At 37.3% G+C, this 15,574-nt stretch overlaps 1 protein-coding gene across 1 annotated transcript; it reads left to right on the top strand.

Moving 5' to 3' along the window:
• Positions 1-338: 338 nt before the first annotated feature.
• On the top strand, positions 339-2,587 carry LOC127128245 (heat shock cognate 70 kDa protein). Its single transcript, XM_051057468.1, has 2 exons — positions 339-649; positions 765-2,587. Exons 1-2 carry the CDS (start codon positions 430-432, stop codon positions 2,417-2,419), a joined length of 1,875 nt encoding a protein of 624 aa, XP_050913425.1. The 5' UTR covers positions 339-429; the 3' UTR covers positions 2,420-2,587.
• The last annotated feature ends 12,987 nt before the right edge of the window (positions 2,588-15,574 follow it).

The raw sequence follows: 15,574 nt of genomic DNA, 5'->3' as shown, positions 1-15,574 counted from the left end.
AAATATGCATGGATGTTCATAATTAGTACTCCACTAAATAAGGAGGGGTAGTTGTTTTTAAAAAGATATGTTTTTTTTATTGCAATGGAGTAAGAATTCACTAAACTGTGAAACTTAAAAAATAAAAAGAAAACAAACCGTCGTGAGTGCATGCAACATTATGATAGTAGCAGTAATTGAGAAGAGAGTACTGAAAAGTCACGAAATTAACACTCTTGTTGATAACCCTACTACCAAATTTAACAGGATAATGAAAAGTCATCTGTGCTTTATAGGAAGATATAATTAAATCATTTTCATGGAATCAAGACAGGCACATGCGGAGTACAACTATAATATTAATGCTCGCACATTAACTACTCCACATTTATAAAAACCAACAATGATTCAGAGATTTTCCTAAACAGTTTTCAATCACATTGAGTAATAATGGCCAAAAAATACAAAGGTCCAGCAATTGGAATTGACCTTGGAACAACCTATTCGTGTGTAGCAGTTTGGCAGGGGCAAAACAATCGTGCAGAGATCATTCATAATGATCAAGGAAACAGAACTACACCTTCTTTTGTTGCTTTTACTGATTCTCAAAGATTGATTGGCGATGCTGCAAAAAATCAGGCTGCTTCAAACCCTGCCAACACCATCTTTGGTAATCTATCTTTTTTTTTTATCTTCCCGCATAGTTGATATTGTGGTTATTATTTATTTTTATGCAGTGATTAGGAAAAACAATTTATATATTATTGACGTCTTGATTGTTTTAGATGCAAAGAGGTTAATTGGAAGGAAATATAGTGATCCTGTGATTCAAAATGACATACAGTTGTGGCCATTTAAAGTTGTTGCTGGCAAAGATGACAAACCTGAGATCAGAGTTTTGTATAAGGGTGATGAAAAGTGCTTTTGTGCTGAGGAAATCTCATCAATGGTTCTCACAAAGATGCGTGAGATTGCTGAGAAATTTTTGGGATCAACAGTTGAAAATGCAGTAGTTACCGTGCCTGCTTATTTCAATGATTCTCAGCGGAAAGCTACTAAAGATGCTGGTGCCATTGCTGGCCTTAATGTAATTCGGATAATCAATGAACCTACTGCCGCTGCTCTTGCATATGGTCTTCAGAAGAGAGCTAATTGTGTTGAAGAGAGAAATATTTTCATCTTTGATCTTGGTGGTGGAACTTTTGATGTGTCTGTTCTCAAAATTAAGAATAATCTCTTTGATGTCAAAGCCACGGCAGGAGATACTCATCTCGGAGGCGAAGATTTTGATAACAGAATGGTGAACCACTTTGTGATGGAGTTCAAAAGAAAGCATGATAAAGACCTTAGTGGAAACCCAAGGGCTCTTAGGAGGTTGAGATCGGCTTGCGAGAGGGCAAAAAGGACACTTTCATTTGATACCGATGCCACAATTGACATAGATGCCTTATTTGAAGGTATTGATTTTCAGTCAGCAATCACTAGAGCCAAGTTTGAGCAACTCAACTTAGATCTCTTTGAAAAGTGTATGAAGACGGTTGAGAGTTGTCTTACTGACTCTAAGGTCAACAAGAGTAGTGTGGACGATGTTGTTCTTGTGGGTGGTTCTTCTAGGATTCCCAAAATCCAGCAGATGTTGCAAGACTTTTTCATGTGGAAGGACCTTTGTTTGAGCATCAACCCGGATGAGGCTGTTGCTTATGGTGCAGCTGTTCAAGCTTCTTTGCTGTGTGAAGACACTGAAAATTCTCTTAACTTGGTTCTGCGAGATGTAACCCCTTTATCTCTAGGTATGTTGGTAAGAGGAGATGTTATGAGTGTGGTGATTCCTAGGAACACCCAAATTCCTGTAAAGATGATGCACAATTATTTTACAGTTAAAGATGACCAATCGAATATATTCTTTAGGGTTTATGAGGGCGAGAGATTGAAAGCCACTGAGAACAACTTATTGGGTTCGTTTAATTTCTCAATACCTCCTGCTCCTCGAGGCCACATTCCTGTCAAAGTTTGTTTTTCAATAGATGTTGATGGTATTTTAAATGTCTCGGCGAAGGAAGAAACTGGTGGGAATGAGAAAGATATTACAATAACAAGTGAAAAGGGAAGGCTAACAACCCTTGAAATTGAGAGAATGATCCAGGAAGCTGAGAATTTCAAGAAGGAAGACATGAAGTTCATGGAGAAAGTTAATGCACTGAATGGTTTAGATGATTATCTTTACAACATGAGGAAAGTAATGAAGGATGATAGTGTTACTTCAATGCTAAACTCACTTGACAAAATGAAGATCAATGCTGCAATGATAAAAGGGAAACGGTTGATTGATGACAAGCAGGAGCAAGAAGCATTTGTTTTTGTGGAATTTCAGAGGGAGCTTGAGAGCATCTTTGAATCAGCTATGGAAAAGATCAATAAAAGTTACTCTGATGAAGATTGACTGAGTCATAATGTCTTACTTTTTCATTTTCATTTAGGAATTTCAGTTTCCTCATATACGTAATGTTGGAGCTGTTTATTTTGTGTCTTTTATTTTAATCAAATATGAAATTCTAGGGTTGTTTCTCTTAATCATATTTGTTCTGTAGTATCAGAAGATTTGGGCATGCAATGCACTGAAATCTTAAGTCATTAGAATACTAGTAACAGTTTGTGTTAATGATTACCTTTCAGAATTGAGAATTTTATGTGCCTGCAACACATTTTTAGTATTCAAGCTCTTGGACTTATATATGGAGCAGAAAATGATATCTAACATAAAACTAGTACTAGTATTTGATTAACCAATTTCTATGATTTAAAGGAAAAAAATTTGGAGACAGAAATTGAGGTATCAAAATGGAAAAAAATTTGGAGACAGAAATTGAGGTATCAAAATAGTAATTTCTCTAACCTTGTTTAATTGAGGTATCATTACAATATTTGTTTGGATTGAGTGAATCAGATGGGACGGGACGGAAAGAGATGGAGTTGAATAATATTTCAATGTTTGGATCATTAAAAATTCGATGGAACGTTATATAGTGGTATGGATTTCATTCAATTCCATCACTTACCATCATATTTCTTCCCCTTTAATTTGGACGGAATGAACAACTTTATTCCGTTCTAAAATTTTTAAACAATGGAATGAGACATTCGTTCCGCTCCGTTCCATTCCACTCCGTCTTACTCCGCTCCACTCTATTCCGTTCCGTTCATTTTATGATATCCAAACGAAGCCTAAGGGTATAGTTGGATTGATGGAATGTAATGCAACTGGATGGAATTGCAATGAAATAGAATAAACTTAAATTTTGTTGTTTGGATTAATTAAAAATGGATGGAATGATAAAATTAGGTGGATTAATAAAGTTGCTTTTTATACCCTCCAAATTATATGGAATGATAAAATTATTTTCTTCCATCATGAAATACTCAAAACAATAGAAAGATATCTTTACTCCATTCCGATTCTTCCGGCTCCATTCATTTTACCGTATCAAAACATACCTAAGTATCTTAAAAAAAGAGTCTAATTTTAAAACGTGAAATTGATTGAAAATTTGTGGCTAATGTGTAAGGGTTTTTTTGTTATAACATATTTAGACGTAGGTTGGGTATTATAATTAATTTATAAATTCTACCTTTAGTCTTATTTACAAATAAAAATAGTTTTTTAAATTCATTTAATAATAATATATTTAATTTATATTTTCTTCAGATTACTTATTTAATAAATTCAAAAAGCATTTTTTTTATATAAATAATACTGAAGAGGGTATATATTAAAAAAAATTATATTTGATAAAGTTAATAATCAACTTATAGCTTTTTTATAAACGGATTAAAGTAGATTATAGTTTAAAATTTATCATTTTTCTAGTTTTACTTGCTTTCTTAATTGAAAAAACTTAAAAAACTTTATTGGATTTGTTTTGTGTCGGTTAAACCGACCTTGGATGGATTTTTGCCGACTATATTAATTTTGGCCAACATTTAGATAAAGATTTCACTTCTTCCATAATCTTTCTAATAGGTAAAGATTATCATTTTAATGATCATAGAAGATCTCAGTTGTAAAGCATCGAATGAATCTCCACGATCACTCCTGACTAAAAATAAATTAGTTATTTTTCTTACTACTATAAATAGAGAAGGCACCAAAATCAGGTAAAAAGTTTCAAATACAATTTCATTTCACTCTTCTTCTCTATATACTGACTTGAGCGTTGGAGTGCTAACCTTATAGGTCCCTCACTCCCCACACCGGAGGCAATGATTTGACATCACCATCGTTTTCCGAATTTTGCAGTTTGTAACTTCTTTTGATCATCAGAAAAGTATCTGCACTAAAACACAAGAATCTATCATATTTCAAATCAATTTAACATTATCTCAATCTTCTTTCTTCAAACCTCAAGATTCTCGGTTCTTACTTACATCGATGATGGTTGGATCTAAGGTTACAAGATTCGCCACTACACGAGAAGTCATTGCTACTTCTCTAGCAGTAAGAAATCAACCACCTCTTCCTTTGCCGGAAAGCGTCGTAGATCCTGAAACGGTTGTTCCGCCACATCCATACCTAGTTTGAGCTTAACAATTAGTTAGACATGTTCAAGTAAATCCGGTAGAGACTCCTGTTCCGCCTCCAATTACTCAACTTGAAGACTTGCATGAGCTCCAAACTCTTCAGGAAATCCACGATATGCAAGGTGCTAACAAACTGTTGAACAACATGTTTAACATTGTTAAACAACAAAATATATACTCCTTCGAAGTAATGCTTCAACACCTAGAAGAAAGTCTTCATAATGCTTCTTCTGGCAAAAATACAATTCAACAAGTTGCTTCAAGAACACTCGCATTGACGCCCCGTAGCTAGCCACGATGAAGACAAATGAGGCTCCTCGGCCAAAAGATTAACATAAGAGTAAGAAACATCAATCTCCTCCGCCCACCCCCGGTGAAGATCAAAACAACCATGCTCCTTCCCCAGTTGAGGAAGAGACCAATCCCATAAAGGTGCAGCCGAAGAACCCGTGTCAATAAGAGTATTGGAAAGAAATATCCCAAAATCTATGGAGAAACCAACTATATTGAACGATTATGATGGGAAAGGGGATTCCAACGATCATATGCAACTTGTTGATGACCGGTTGAGTTGCTTCAATACTGATGACACATCCAAGTGTAAGTTGTTTGCACTAACCTTGGTAGGGCTAACTCAATTGTGGTTCAATTGCCTGCCTCATGGGTGTATTTATTCTGGGACGGAATTTCGTAAATGATTTTCTGTATAATTCACTACTCGAAAGAGACGACCTATAACCGAAGCTTCCATAAGCTAGATCATGCGGGAGAAAAGAGAGAGCTTGTAGTCACATACAGAGTGATTCAACAAATCTCTATCATAGTAGAAGGAGCTCAATAAGGTATTAAGTGTTGGATCTTCGAGAACATACTTCTGAGGGAGCATACTTTCAGAAAGAGGATAGGAAATAGAAAGGTAAAACTCTTCCAAGAAATTATAACCATGGTCTCCTTACATAATCTTGGAATTTAAGTTATCTAAACATTTGATAATCGTGCCTCCGTCGATTCTCACTCCAGTCGCCCGGTTGGGAAGGAATCCCACTGGCGTCGAGACGATCTTGACATGAGAATGCTGGGAAAGTACAACAAGTATACTTTCTTTATTATATCCCATGAGAAGATTTATCAAGACCGCGTAAATACTTAATTTTGGAAAGCATGAATTCGACCCCCATACTCTGTCATAGAGCCATATCCGACGAACAAATCAAAATATTGTCGATTTCATAGAAACCACAACCATAATACTGATGATTTAATCCAATTGAAAGATACCATCGAAAAGATAATAAAAAGGGGTCGACTTGCCGAATATGTGAAAGGAGGAAAGCGAGATAGGAAGGAGGTGCCTAAGGGTAAATCTTCTTTGAAGACCGTGATGACCGAAACCAGTGGGGAAAGCAAAGAGATAAAAAAGGTAAGCGCACATACATTTCTTCCATAACTAAAGGAGCACAATGATGATGGTTGTATACTCAAAGGAAGGAAGTACATAGACAAAAATCCCCGTCCGTCATTTGCTGGAATTTAGAAATTAGAAAAATATTGAAGGCATTCCCAATGAAAATTTTCCCCTCATAATCATTGCCACAATTGGGATGTTTGACGTAACTCATATTCTCATCAACGGAAGAAGCTCCTGTGACATCATATACTCAAAATTATTTGAGAAAACGGTCTTAAACAAAAGCAGCTTGCTGCCGTATCAATGCTCATACCTCTAAGCATTCAACAGGACCATAACCCGTCCTTGGGGATATGTGGAGCTGATAGTTTCAGTTGGTAGTGCAGAGGATATCCGAGTAGTAAATTCTCAATTTATTGTTGTTCCTTGTAAGGATGTCTACAATTTCATCTTGGGATGACCCTTGGCGACCATGCTAGACGTTGTTGTCTCACTAGTCCAACTAAAACATAAATACCAGAACCTACAGGGAGATTCAGCTACCATCAATGTTGACCTTGAGGGAGCAAAGAGAATATATCAAGCTCTCTAAAAAAAGATCAGAGAGAAGTCATAGCCATGGAACTCAATGTCACTTCCCTCATCAAGCAACTAAACAGGATGGGGATCCTTCTTCCGAAAGTGGTCGAAGAGGCCATAAGGAGCGAATAAAGAAGCGAAGACCATCTCTATGGGTTATGTTTCCTATTCCTCAATCATATCAAATGTTATGATTAAATCGGTTACTGTTTGTATATGTATATCGCTACCGATATAAGAAAAAAAGGGTGTATTCTACGTCACTCTTTTCTTTATGAATATCCAGAGAAACACGAAATCTGGGATCATGAACTGAGTTGCTTCGATTTGACCTCAAAGCAACTCAATCTTGTCGCCTACATTGGTAGGACTTCAGCCAACCAAAAATTAAAGAGAATGGTGAATGATTGAGAGAGAATCGAAGAGATGAAAATTATGGAAAATCACCTTCGAGGGAGCTTGAAACTTGCTTGATCTTGCTTCCGATTGGCCTTGGCTTGACTTCAGATGCTTGCAGGAAGTGAAATGGATCAAGGAAGGGCTTTGATTCTTGGAGTTTCAACTTCAAAACTGAAGTGAAATTGAAACTCGATTTTCAATTGAAAACCTTCAAGATTGTCCTCTAATGGTGAGGGTTAGGATTGCAGGTTCAAAGCTTGGCCAAGGTGTCCATAATTATGAGCATGAGGGGTTTTATCCTTAGGCAATACAATTGGTTTTCACACCCTTCCATCAAAATTCCAAAAATAGAAATTCACTCTTGCATGGTTGCATGGGCGTGTGATAGGCCCATGAAATGATGTAATCAGGCCCAAAGTTCATCATGTGCAATGCTGAAAGTGTGGCATGTGATCATTCAATGGAAATTGGAAAGTGAACATGAGATTCATCCAAATGGAACCTTGAAGAAAAACCATGCGCAAGTCATCCAATTCTTGACCAAATGAGACCATCTTGGACTTTTTGGAAAAGTGAGATCAAGGGGAACAACTTTCATGTTGAACACTTTTCCATTTGAATCTTGGATCATGATGAAGTTTGATGTGGAAGTTTGGAAAATCAAACATAAATGAAATTTTTCTAAGTACCAAGTCAAATGTTCACTTCTTCCACCTTGAATAACTTTTGCTATGGGCTTCAAATGGAACAAGTTCCTTCATCAAAGTTGTAGCTATTTCAAACCTATTAAATTTGGTAACAAATTTGATCTCATTTGGATTTGTCATAAAGGAGTTATGAATTTTATAAGTTGAGGAAAATCACTTGTTCAATGGTAATGACCAAAAGTGGCCTATAATGTTTCCGCTTGGCACATACATTTTCAAGCTGAATTTGAATTTATTAAAAGAATAAAAGTTGGAGATAACATCTTGAATTTGATCATGTAACTTGAATGGACTTCATATCATTAAAATTGAGCAAGTTATGGTCCTTGGAAGTTGACCTCCTATCTAGGGTTCAGACAAAATGACCTATAATCTTTCACCATAAAAAATGCCTTTCCAAGCAAAACTAGCTCTTGACCTCAACATGAAAGTAGTTTGTAATGTTATAAGGAGTATAGTTTCTCTTGGAATCATTTTCATATGACAAAACTTGTAGGATATGGGGTGTAGGGAACACCAGTTTTGACCAGTTGACTTTCTCTGGTCAACCACCATAAACCAACTTGCAAACTTGAAGCTCTCTTGATCTTTGGGACTCATGGAGGATCATATATGCTTAAGATGATGTAATATGAAGTATACCTTGAAATATTTGATCAAATGTTGAAGAAATTTGCTGAGGAAGTCACAAAAGATACCCAGATGAATTTAGGGCTTCCAAGGCAAACAAGCCTCAAACTCTTGATGAATTCTTGATCAAAATGATAATTGGAGATCATGGGGATCCAATATGTGATGTCTAGAGTCAATGTGAACCATATCTTGATTAGTATCCTTGCATTGAGGGTCTCAAACCCTAGATATGAGCTTGATGAGGCCTTGGTGAACACACACACTACCTACAAAAGAAGTAAACTATACATTGACATATTTTTTGGTATTTGGGTTAGTAATCAAGGAAAAACAAAGTATGATACAATCAAATGTGCTTGGTGATCTCTCCCAATACAAACCCAATTAATGAGGGGTAAGGAGGATGCCAAGGTGTGATCCCAAAGCCAATGCATATGATGAGATAGCATGAGGGATCTTAGGGTCAAAATTGGGGTCCTATAGCTGCCCTTATTTAAGGACATTCTAACTGAGGATGTGAAGGTTAAAATCTTTTTTTCAGCTCAGTAGAATAGGCTTAAATAACAACATATAAAAACAAATTTTGGTCCCTAAGAGACCTCACGATGCATATGATATGAATGCTAAAATAATCTTTGTGGGGAATATGTTGCCACAAAAGAAAAGAATCCGGAGAGACTGAAAGTCCTCAAGAGTATATTGCATTCCGTAAGGAACACTAACTAGGGGAGACAAAGACTCTTGGGGGATAAGACTTGTGCGTAGGCCAGGCTATGTCTTAAAAACTGCTGGAGACACGATGGGAATTTCCATGAAAATAAATCAATGAAAGAACCCGGTTGGGGATAAGGGAAAATTTGCAGGGGAAACGGGTAAATCAGAACAAAGCTGAAATACCTGAATCAAACTCAACTGGGGAAGAACGAACTTCCACACAGGAGTACCATAAATACATTATCTATTACCGGTTACTGGGTAGGAAGATAATATACTCTGACAGAGGGACATCCGTTACCGGTTAGGGCAAATATATCAAGGATGACTCGCTAAGGAAAATAGGTGTATTCGTTACCGGTTACTGGGTAAGAATAGCCTGTTGGGGAAAAAGATCAAATAGGATTTACAACTATCGGTTACTGGGTAGAAGACCAAAAGGAGAGAATATTCGTCACCGGTTAAAGTGAACATATCAAGGATAACTCAAAGGAAGAATATTCGTCATTGATTAGGATGAACATATCAAAGATAGACTGCCAGGAAAATATAGGAATTATATCTATCGGCTACTGGATAGAATACCAAAGAGAGAATATCCGTCATCGGTTAGGATGAACATATCAAGGATAGACTCGGAGAGGAAATGAGATTTACAACTACCGGTTACTGGGCAGAAGACCACAAAGAGGAGAAAATCTGTCATCGGTTAAGATGAACATATCAAGGATTAACTCTTTGGGGAATAAAAGCAGGGATTACGACTACCTTTTTACTGGGTAGTAAAACCACAAAGAGAGAATATCCGTTATCGGTTAGGATGAATATATCAAGGATATACTACATGGGGAAACGTGAAAACGAATCCACTGGTGAAAACAAAGGAAGTAAATTACATTTACTGGGTATTGGGCAAAAGTAAAGTACTAAAAAATTGAGAAGAATATTACCCGTTACTTGGTAATAGACTCTCAAGGGACCAAAATATTTATCTAGGTAATAACTAGAAAGAAATGGACAAACAAAGACTCGACCCAATGAGGATATATCTCAAGGGGAGTGGTTCCATCCAGATAATTGTCTGGTGGAGGAAACTGAAGTAATAATCACGAGGAAATAACTCAATGGGGAAATGAGAAAGGTTATAATCTTTCTACTTAAGGGATTGACACTCTATAATTGAAGGAGGACAAACACACCAAATTTGCATTGGGAAATTATATCACCTAAGCAGGGGATCAGAATAAAGGGGTCAAATGCAATAAAAATGCATAATGAAATATCTGATGTTGTGTTTTATGCGTGAATATGCATGTATACGATTATGATTATGTTGACAAAACAACATAAAGGATACAAATAACAAAGATTTGAATCACTGCTGCAACACTCGGCTAATCTCAACAGAATGGAAACACCAACTGGAGAAAATGATGGGGATGAACATAAATCATCTGGCTCTGGACAAATCAACCCTGGTTGGGAGAGTCATGGAGAACATGATTTCAACTAATAACAACAAACTTTACGAGGATATTGCTGTAAGAATCTCAAACGAACACGTCGAGGGTAGAGAAAAGATCTGCTGAGGATCCAAATTGTCAACTCTGCGGGGAATTTTCTTAGGTCAACACCATACCAAATGGGAGACAATCTTGCAGGGGATAAAGACAAATACTGCTCAGAATCCAAAACTGCCAGGAACGAGAGATTTTCAATATCTAAAGATAAACTCCGCCGGGGAATACAAGAGGTAAAACTCTGCATTGTAGATCTAAGCAAATTGCTGAGGATGCTACAACAAGATCATCACATTCCTCAATAATCAACAAATTCTCCTTGGAAATTGCAAAATAAACCAATTCCAATGAAAAGATAACCGGATCTGATGAACTGCCAAAGTTAATGCAACACAAATATGCTAATGGAAAACCAAACTAGAGGAGATCAACAGGAGCACCACAATTGGGGAACATGGATTAGTGAAAGGGATCAATCATCAACTTAACTCCACTGGGGATGTGACCCACCAACTCAACTGGGGATAACTGACGAACTGTCGGGGGGGGGGGGGGGGGGGGGGAATAGTTACCGAATCAAATGCTTGGGGAAAACTAAAAAGGCTCCGCACTACAAGACTTTCTTGTAATCAGATTGTTGTTGATATTCCTTGCTGAAATCGATTATTCTTAAAGTGATTATTTTTATTATTTTTTTAAGAAAAATAATTTTTATTCATTATTTTACTTCAAAATTATCATCATAAAAATTCAATTTTATTTAGCATAAGTAAATAAGAGTAGAAACAATTGGATAAAAGTTCAACTTTATTTAATAAAATGGTAGTCTGTAAATGACAAGACTCCATAGATCTTTACAAAGTTGAAAATGGTAATTTACATGGAAAAGAACTACATTGAATACAATGATCACTACTCTCCCCACTAACTTCAATATCCATTATGCTCTTGGCTTCGGTTGAGAATAATGAATCAGACCCAAACGACTTGCTCAAAGCCGCCTCCATGATTATAACCAAACGAATGTAGTTTCTTGCCATAATCCCTAATTTTTTCCTAGATTTCCCCAAGGTGGGGAACTCAATCTACCAGGATGAATTTTCTGTTTTATGTCTCTAATTTATACCGGAATCCCCCTTTCGGGTTTTCAATCCACCGAGACGCTCATTTTTGCCTAAGCCGCCCTTTCGGGTTTTCAACTTAGCGAGTTGTTCTTTTATTTTTTAGGTGAAGTATTTCTTGACTGCATCGACATTCACTGGACGAATGAACTCTTCACCATCCATTGTTGTAAGAATCAAAGCGCCGCCTGAAAAGGCTCTCTTCACAACATATGGGCCTTCATAATTAGGAGTTCATTTGCCCCTAGAATCAGGTTTGAATGATGATATTTTCTTGAGCACGAGGTTACCTTCTCTAAACACACGAGGTTTGACCTTCTTATCAAATGCCTTCTTCATTCTTTGTTGATATACATGACCATGACACATGGCAGTCAATCTCTTATCTTCAATTAAATTCAGTTGATCATATCTGGTCTGGAACCATTCAGCTTCTGTCAACTTGGCTTCCATCAGCACACTCAATCACGAGATCTCAACCTGTACTGGGAGCACAACTTGCATACCATAAACAAATGAGAAAGGGGATTCCCCTGTTTAAGTGAAGACGGATGTACGGTACCCATGCAAAGTAAATGGGAGCACCTCATGCCAATCTTTATATGTCACAACCATCTTTTGAATGATCCTCTTGACGTTTTTATTCGCAGCTTCAACAACCTCATTCATCTTAGGTCTGTAGGAAGAAGAATCATGATATGCAATCTTGAAGTCTTTGCAAAGAGCTTCCACCATATTATTATTCAAGGTCATTCCATTATCAGTAATGATCTTACTTGGCACACCATAACGGCATATAATCTGATTCTCGATAAACCTCACAACAACTTGTTTGGTCACATTTGCATACGATGCCGCTTCAACCCACTTTGTGATGTAGTCAATAGCCACCGGAATGAAATGATGTCCATTCAAAGCTTTGGTCTCAATCATACCAATCATATCAATTCCCCACATGGAGAAGGGTCATGGAGAGGAAATGACATTCAACAGTGTCGGGGGAACATGAACCTTATCTGCATAAATTTGACACTTGTGGCATTTCTTCACAAACTTGCAACAGTCAGATTCCATTGTCAGGCAATAATAACCTGCTCTCAACATCTTTTTTGCCATAGCATGTGTAACACCCCGATAATAATAAGATAATTATTTAAATTGAGTTAATAATATATTTATTAATTTAATCAAATAATTGGAATTTTATTATTATTGGAATAATAATTATTGGAATATTATTGGGATTATTATTATTGGATTTTTATTATTATTATTGGAATAAAAGTAGAAATCAGTAAAAAGGTTTCATTTGGTAAAAAGGGTTATTTCACGTGAAAAGGAAAAAGAGACAGAAAGTGGAAAAGGGAAAAGGGCAAAGAGCCAGAGAACGAGGGTTGAAGGAAAGAAAAGCTTAGAGCTCAGAGAATTGCCGGATTGACTCAGGTAAGGGGGGTTTATCATCGTTTAATGGGTATTATGGGATAATATGTAATGGGTAGTGATAAACCGTTGATTTGCCTCTGATTTGAATGATGTATGATGAAATTTGTGAAATGTTGGATGAACGAAAATTGGATTAAAATTTGAAAGGAATTCGTAGGAATTAGACGCAATAGTGTTAGAAATTGTGAGAGGGAATAAGATATGATTCGTGTTAAATGATATGAACGATTATTGTATATAATTTGGACTGTGGAAGGTTGAATTGGATAGGTTTCGTAGCAGAGAAAGCCATTGCAGATCTGGAAATTCTGGTTTCTGGTCATACGCGTATGGCACTAGGCAATACGCGTATGAGATGGCTGGTACGCGTATGGATGAGGCCTTACGCGTATGGATGAGGAAGATGATGTTTTGAACATGTTTTGGTCTCTGTTGGTACGCGTATGAGGATGTGGTACGCGTAGCATACGCGTATGGGATGGTGTTACGCGTATGGGTTTTGGCTGAGAAATGGGCCATACGCGTATGGGACTAGGCAGTACGCGTATGGGCAGGATTGTGGTTTTTCTGAGCTGTTGTGGTGCAGTTTTGGTTGTTTCAGCTGAGTGATGTAATTTAGCTGATGTATGATGTATTAGGGATAATTTCCCGCTGTTTTGAGTAGTATAGGATTAGTAGAGTGTGCTAATACTGTGGTCATTAATTGGCATGACATAATATGATTTGTGATAATATGTTGATGATGTATGATTGTATGCATACTGCTGTGAATGTATGTATTATGTAGAATGGACTGATTATGGCTTAGCGTGTGAGCATGTGTCCATTGTGAATTATTTGATTGATGATGTTGCATTGCTAGGTGATTTAGCGTGCATATTGTGGCCTTTATGGTGGTAGCTAATTCCCATGGTGAGGAATTAGTGATGTTAGTCATTTTGGACTGTTGTTGATGTTTGCATGCTAGGTGATTTAGCGTGCATAGCATGGCCCTTGGGGTGGTAGCTAATTCCCATGGTGAGGAATTAGTGATGTGAGTCACTAGGTCTCAAATGAGTGGGACTAGTGAGCTTGGTAGCCGTACCTGGATTTGGTCGGTGAAGTTGAACTATATGTTCACGAATAGTCGGTACCGCATACATGGAGTCTCATTGCATAATGTGTGTATGGCGTATAATATGAATGGATGCATTCCAATGTTTTACGTGTGTTTTGTGTTGATGTCGAGTATAATTTGAGATTATACCTGTGCTTTATGTTACTGTTGAGTATGATGTTTGAGTTGGTGTGCCGTTACTGAAAGTGTGTTATGATTAGGGTGATGAAATGTGTTATTTACTTAGCATTACATGGTGTTTTATAATGCTTATTATATCGATTGAGGAACTCACCCTTACAACTATGTTTTCAGGTAACGAGCAGTGATTGAGTAGAAGCTAGTGCTTGGAGTCTAGTGTAGTCTCCGTAGTGGGTCGTGCTCTGATAGATGTAACATCGGGATGGGATGTTTTTTATTTTGTTGAATAATTTTACATGTAATATGTTACATGTTTTACATGATTGATGAGATTTCTATCCGCTGCGATTTATGCAAAAATATTTATGTTTTGGATTAATAAAAGAGCATGACAGTTATATTGATGAATGGTGTGAAATAATTGTGTAACACCCTTGACTGCATAATTACTCTGATACGTATATTGTTATTTTAATTAAATATTTGGGGTATTTAGAAGGGTGTTACATTAGTGGTATCAGAGCATAGTCGGTCGAGTCGAGTCGTAATTATTCTGTTTCCCCTGTACGGGATAGGTGTTGTGTAACCCTATCAGTACTTACTGTTTAGCTTGTTGGGTTTTCAGAATAGAGATGGCTGGAAGAGGTAGAGACGATGCTGCGATTGCTGAGGCTCTGGGTATGCTAGCTGGAGTACTTGGAGGAAATCCGAATGTTGTGGGAATGGGAGTTGCTCGTCAACTGAGTGAGTTCCAGAAGAACAATCCTCCAATGTTCAAGGGAGCATACGATCCAGATGGCGCTCAGAAGTGGTTGAAGGAGATCGAGAGGATCTTCCGAGTGACTGAGTGTGCCGATAACCAGAAGGTCAGGTTCGGTACGCATATGCTGTCAGAGGAAGCAGATGATTGGTGGGTTGCTACCCGCACTGAGTTGGAAGCTGCTGGAAATGCTGAGATCACTTGGGCTGTGTTCAGAGAGAGATTCCTGAGGAAGTACTTTCCAGAGGATGTTAGAGGAAAGAAAGAGATAGAGTTCTTGGAATTGAAGCAGGGCAATCGGTCTGTTACTGAGTACGCTGCTAAGTTCACAGAGCTGTCGAAGTATTACACTCCCTATAATGAGGCTACTGGGGAATTTTCGAAGTGTGTGAAGTTTGAAAACGGGTTACGTCCCGAGATCAAGCAGGCTATTGGATATCAGCGGATCAGAGTGTTTTCTGACTTGGTTGACTGTTGCAGGATTTTTGAACAGGATTCC

The sequence above is a fragment of the Lathyrus oleraceus genome, chromosome 3, assembly GCF_024323335.1.
Source record: "Lathyrus oleraceus cultivar Zhongwan6 chromosome 3, CAAS_Psat_ZW6_1.0, whole genome shotgun sequence".
NCBI classification, from domain to species: Eukaryota; Viridiplantae; Streptophyta; class Magnoliopsida; order Fabales; family Fabaceae; genus Lathyrus; species Lathyrus oleraceus.
Note: the sequence above shows the minus strand (reverse complement) of the source record. Positions and strands in the feature narration are given on the sequence as shown.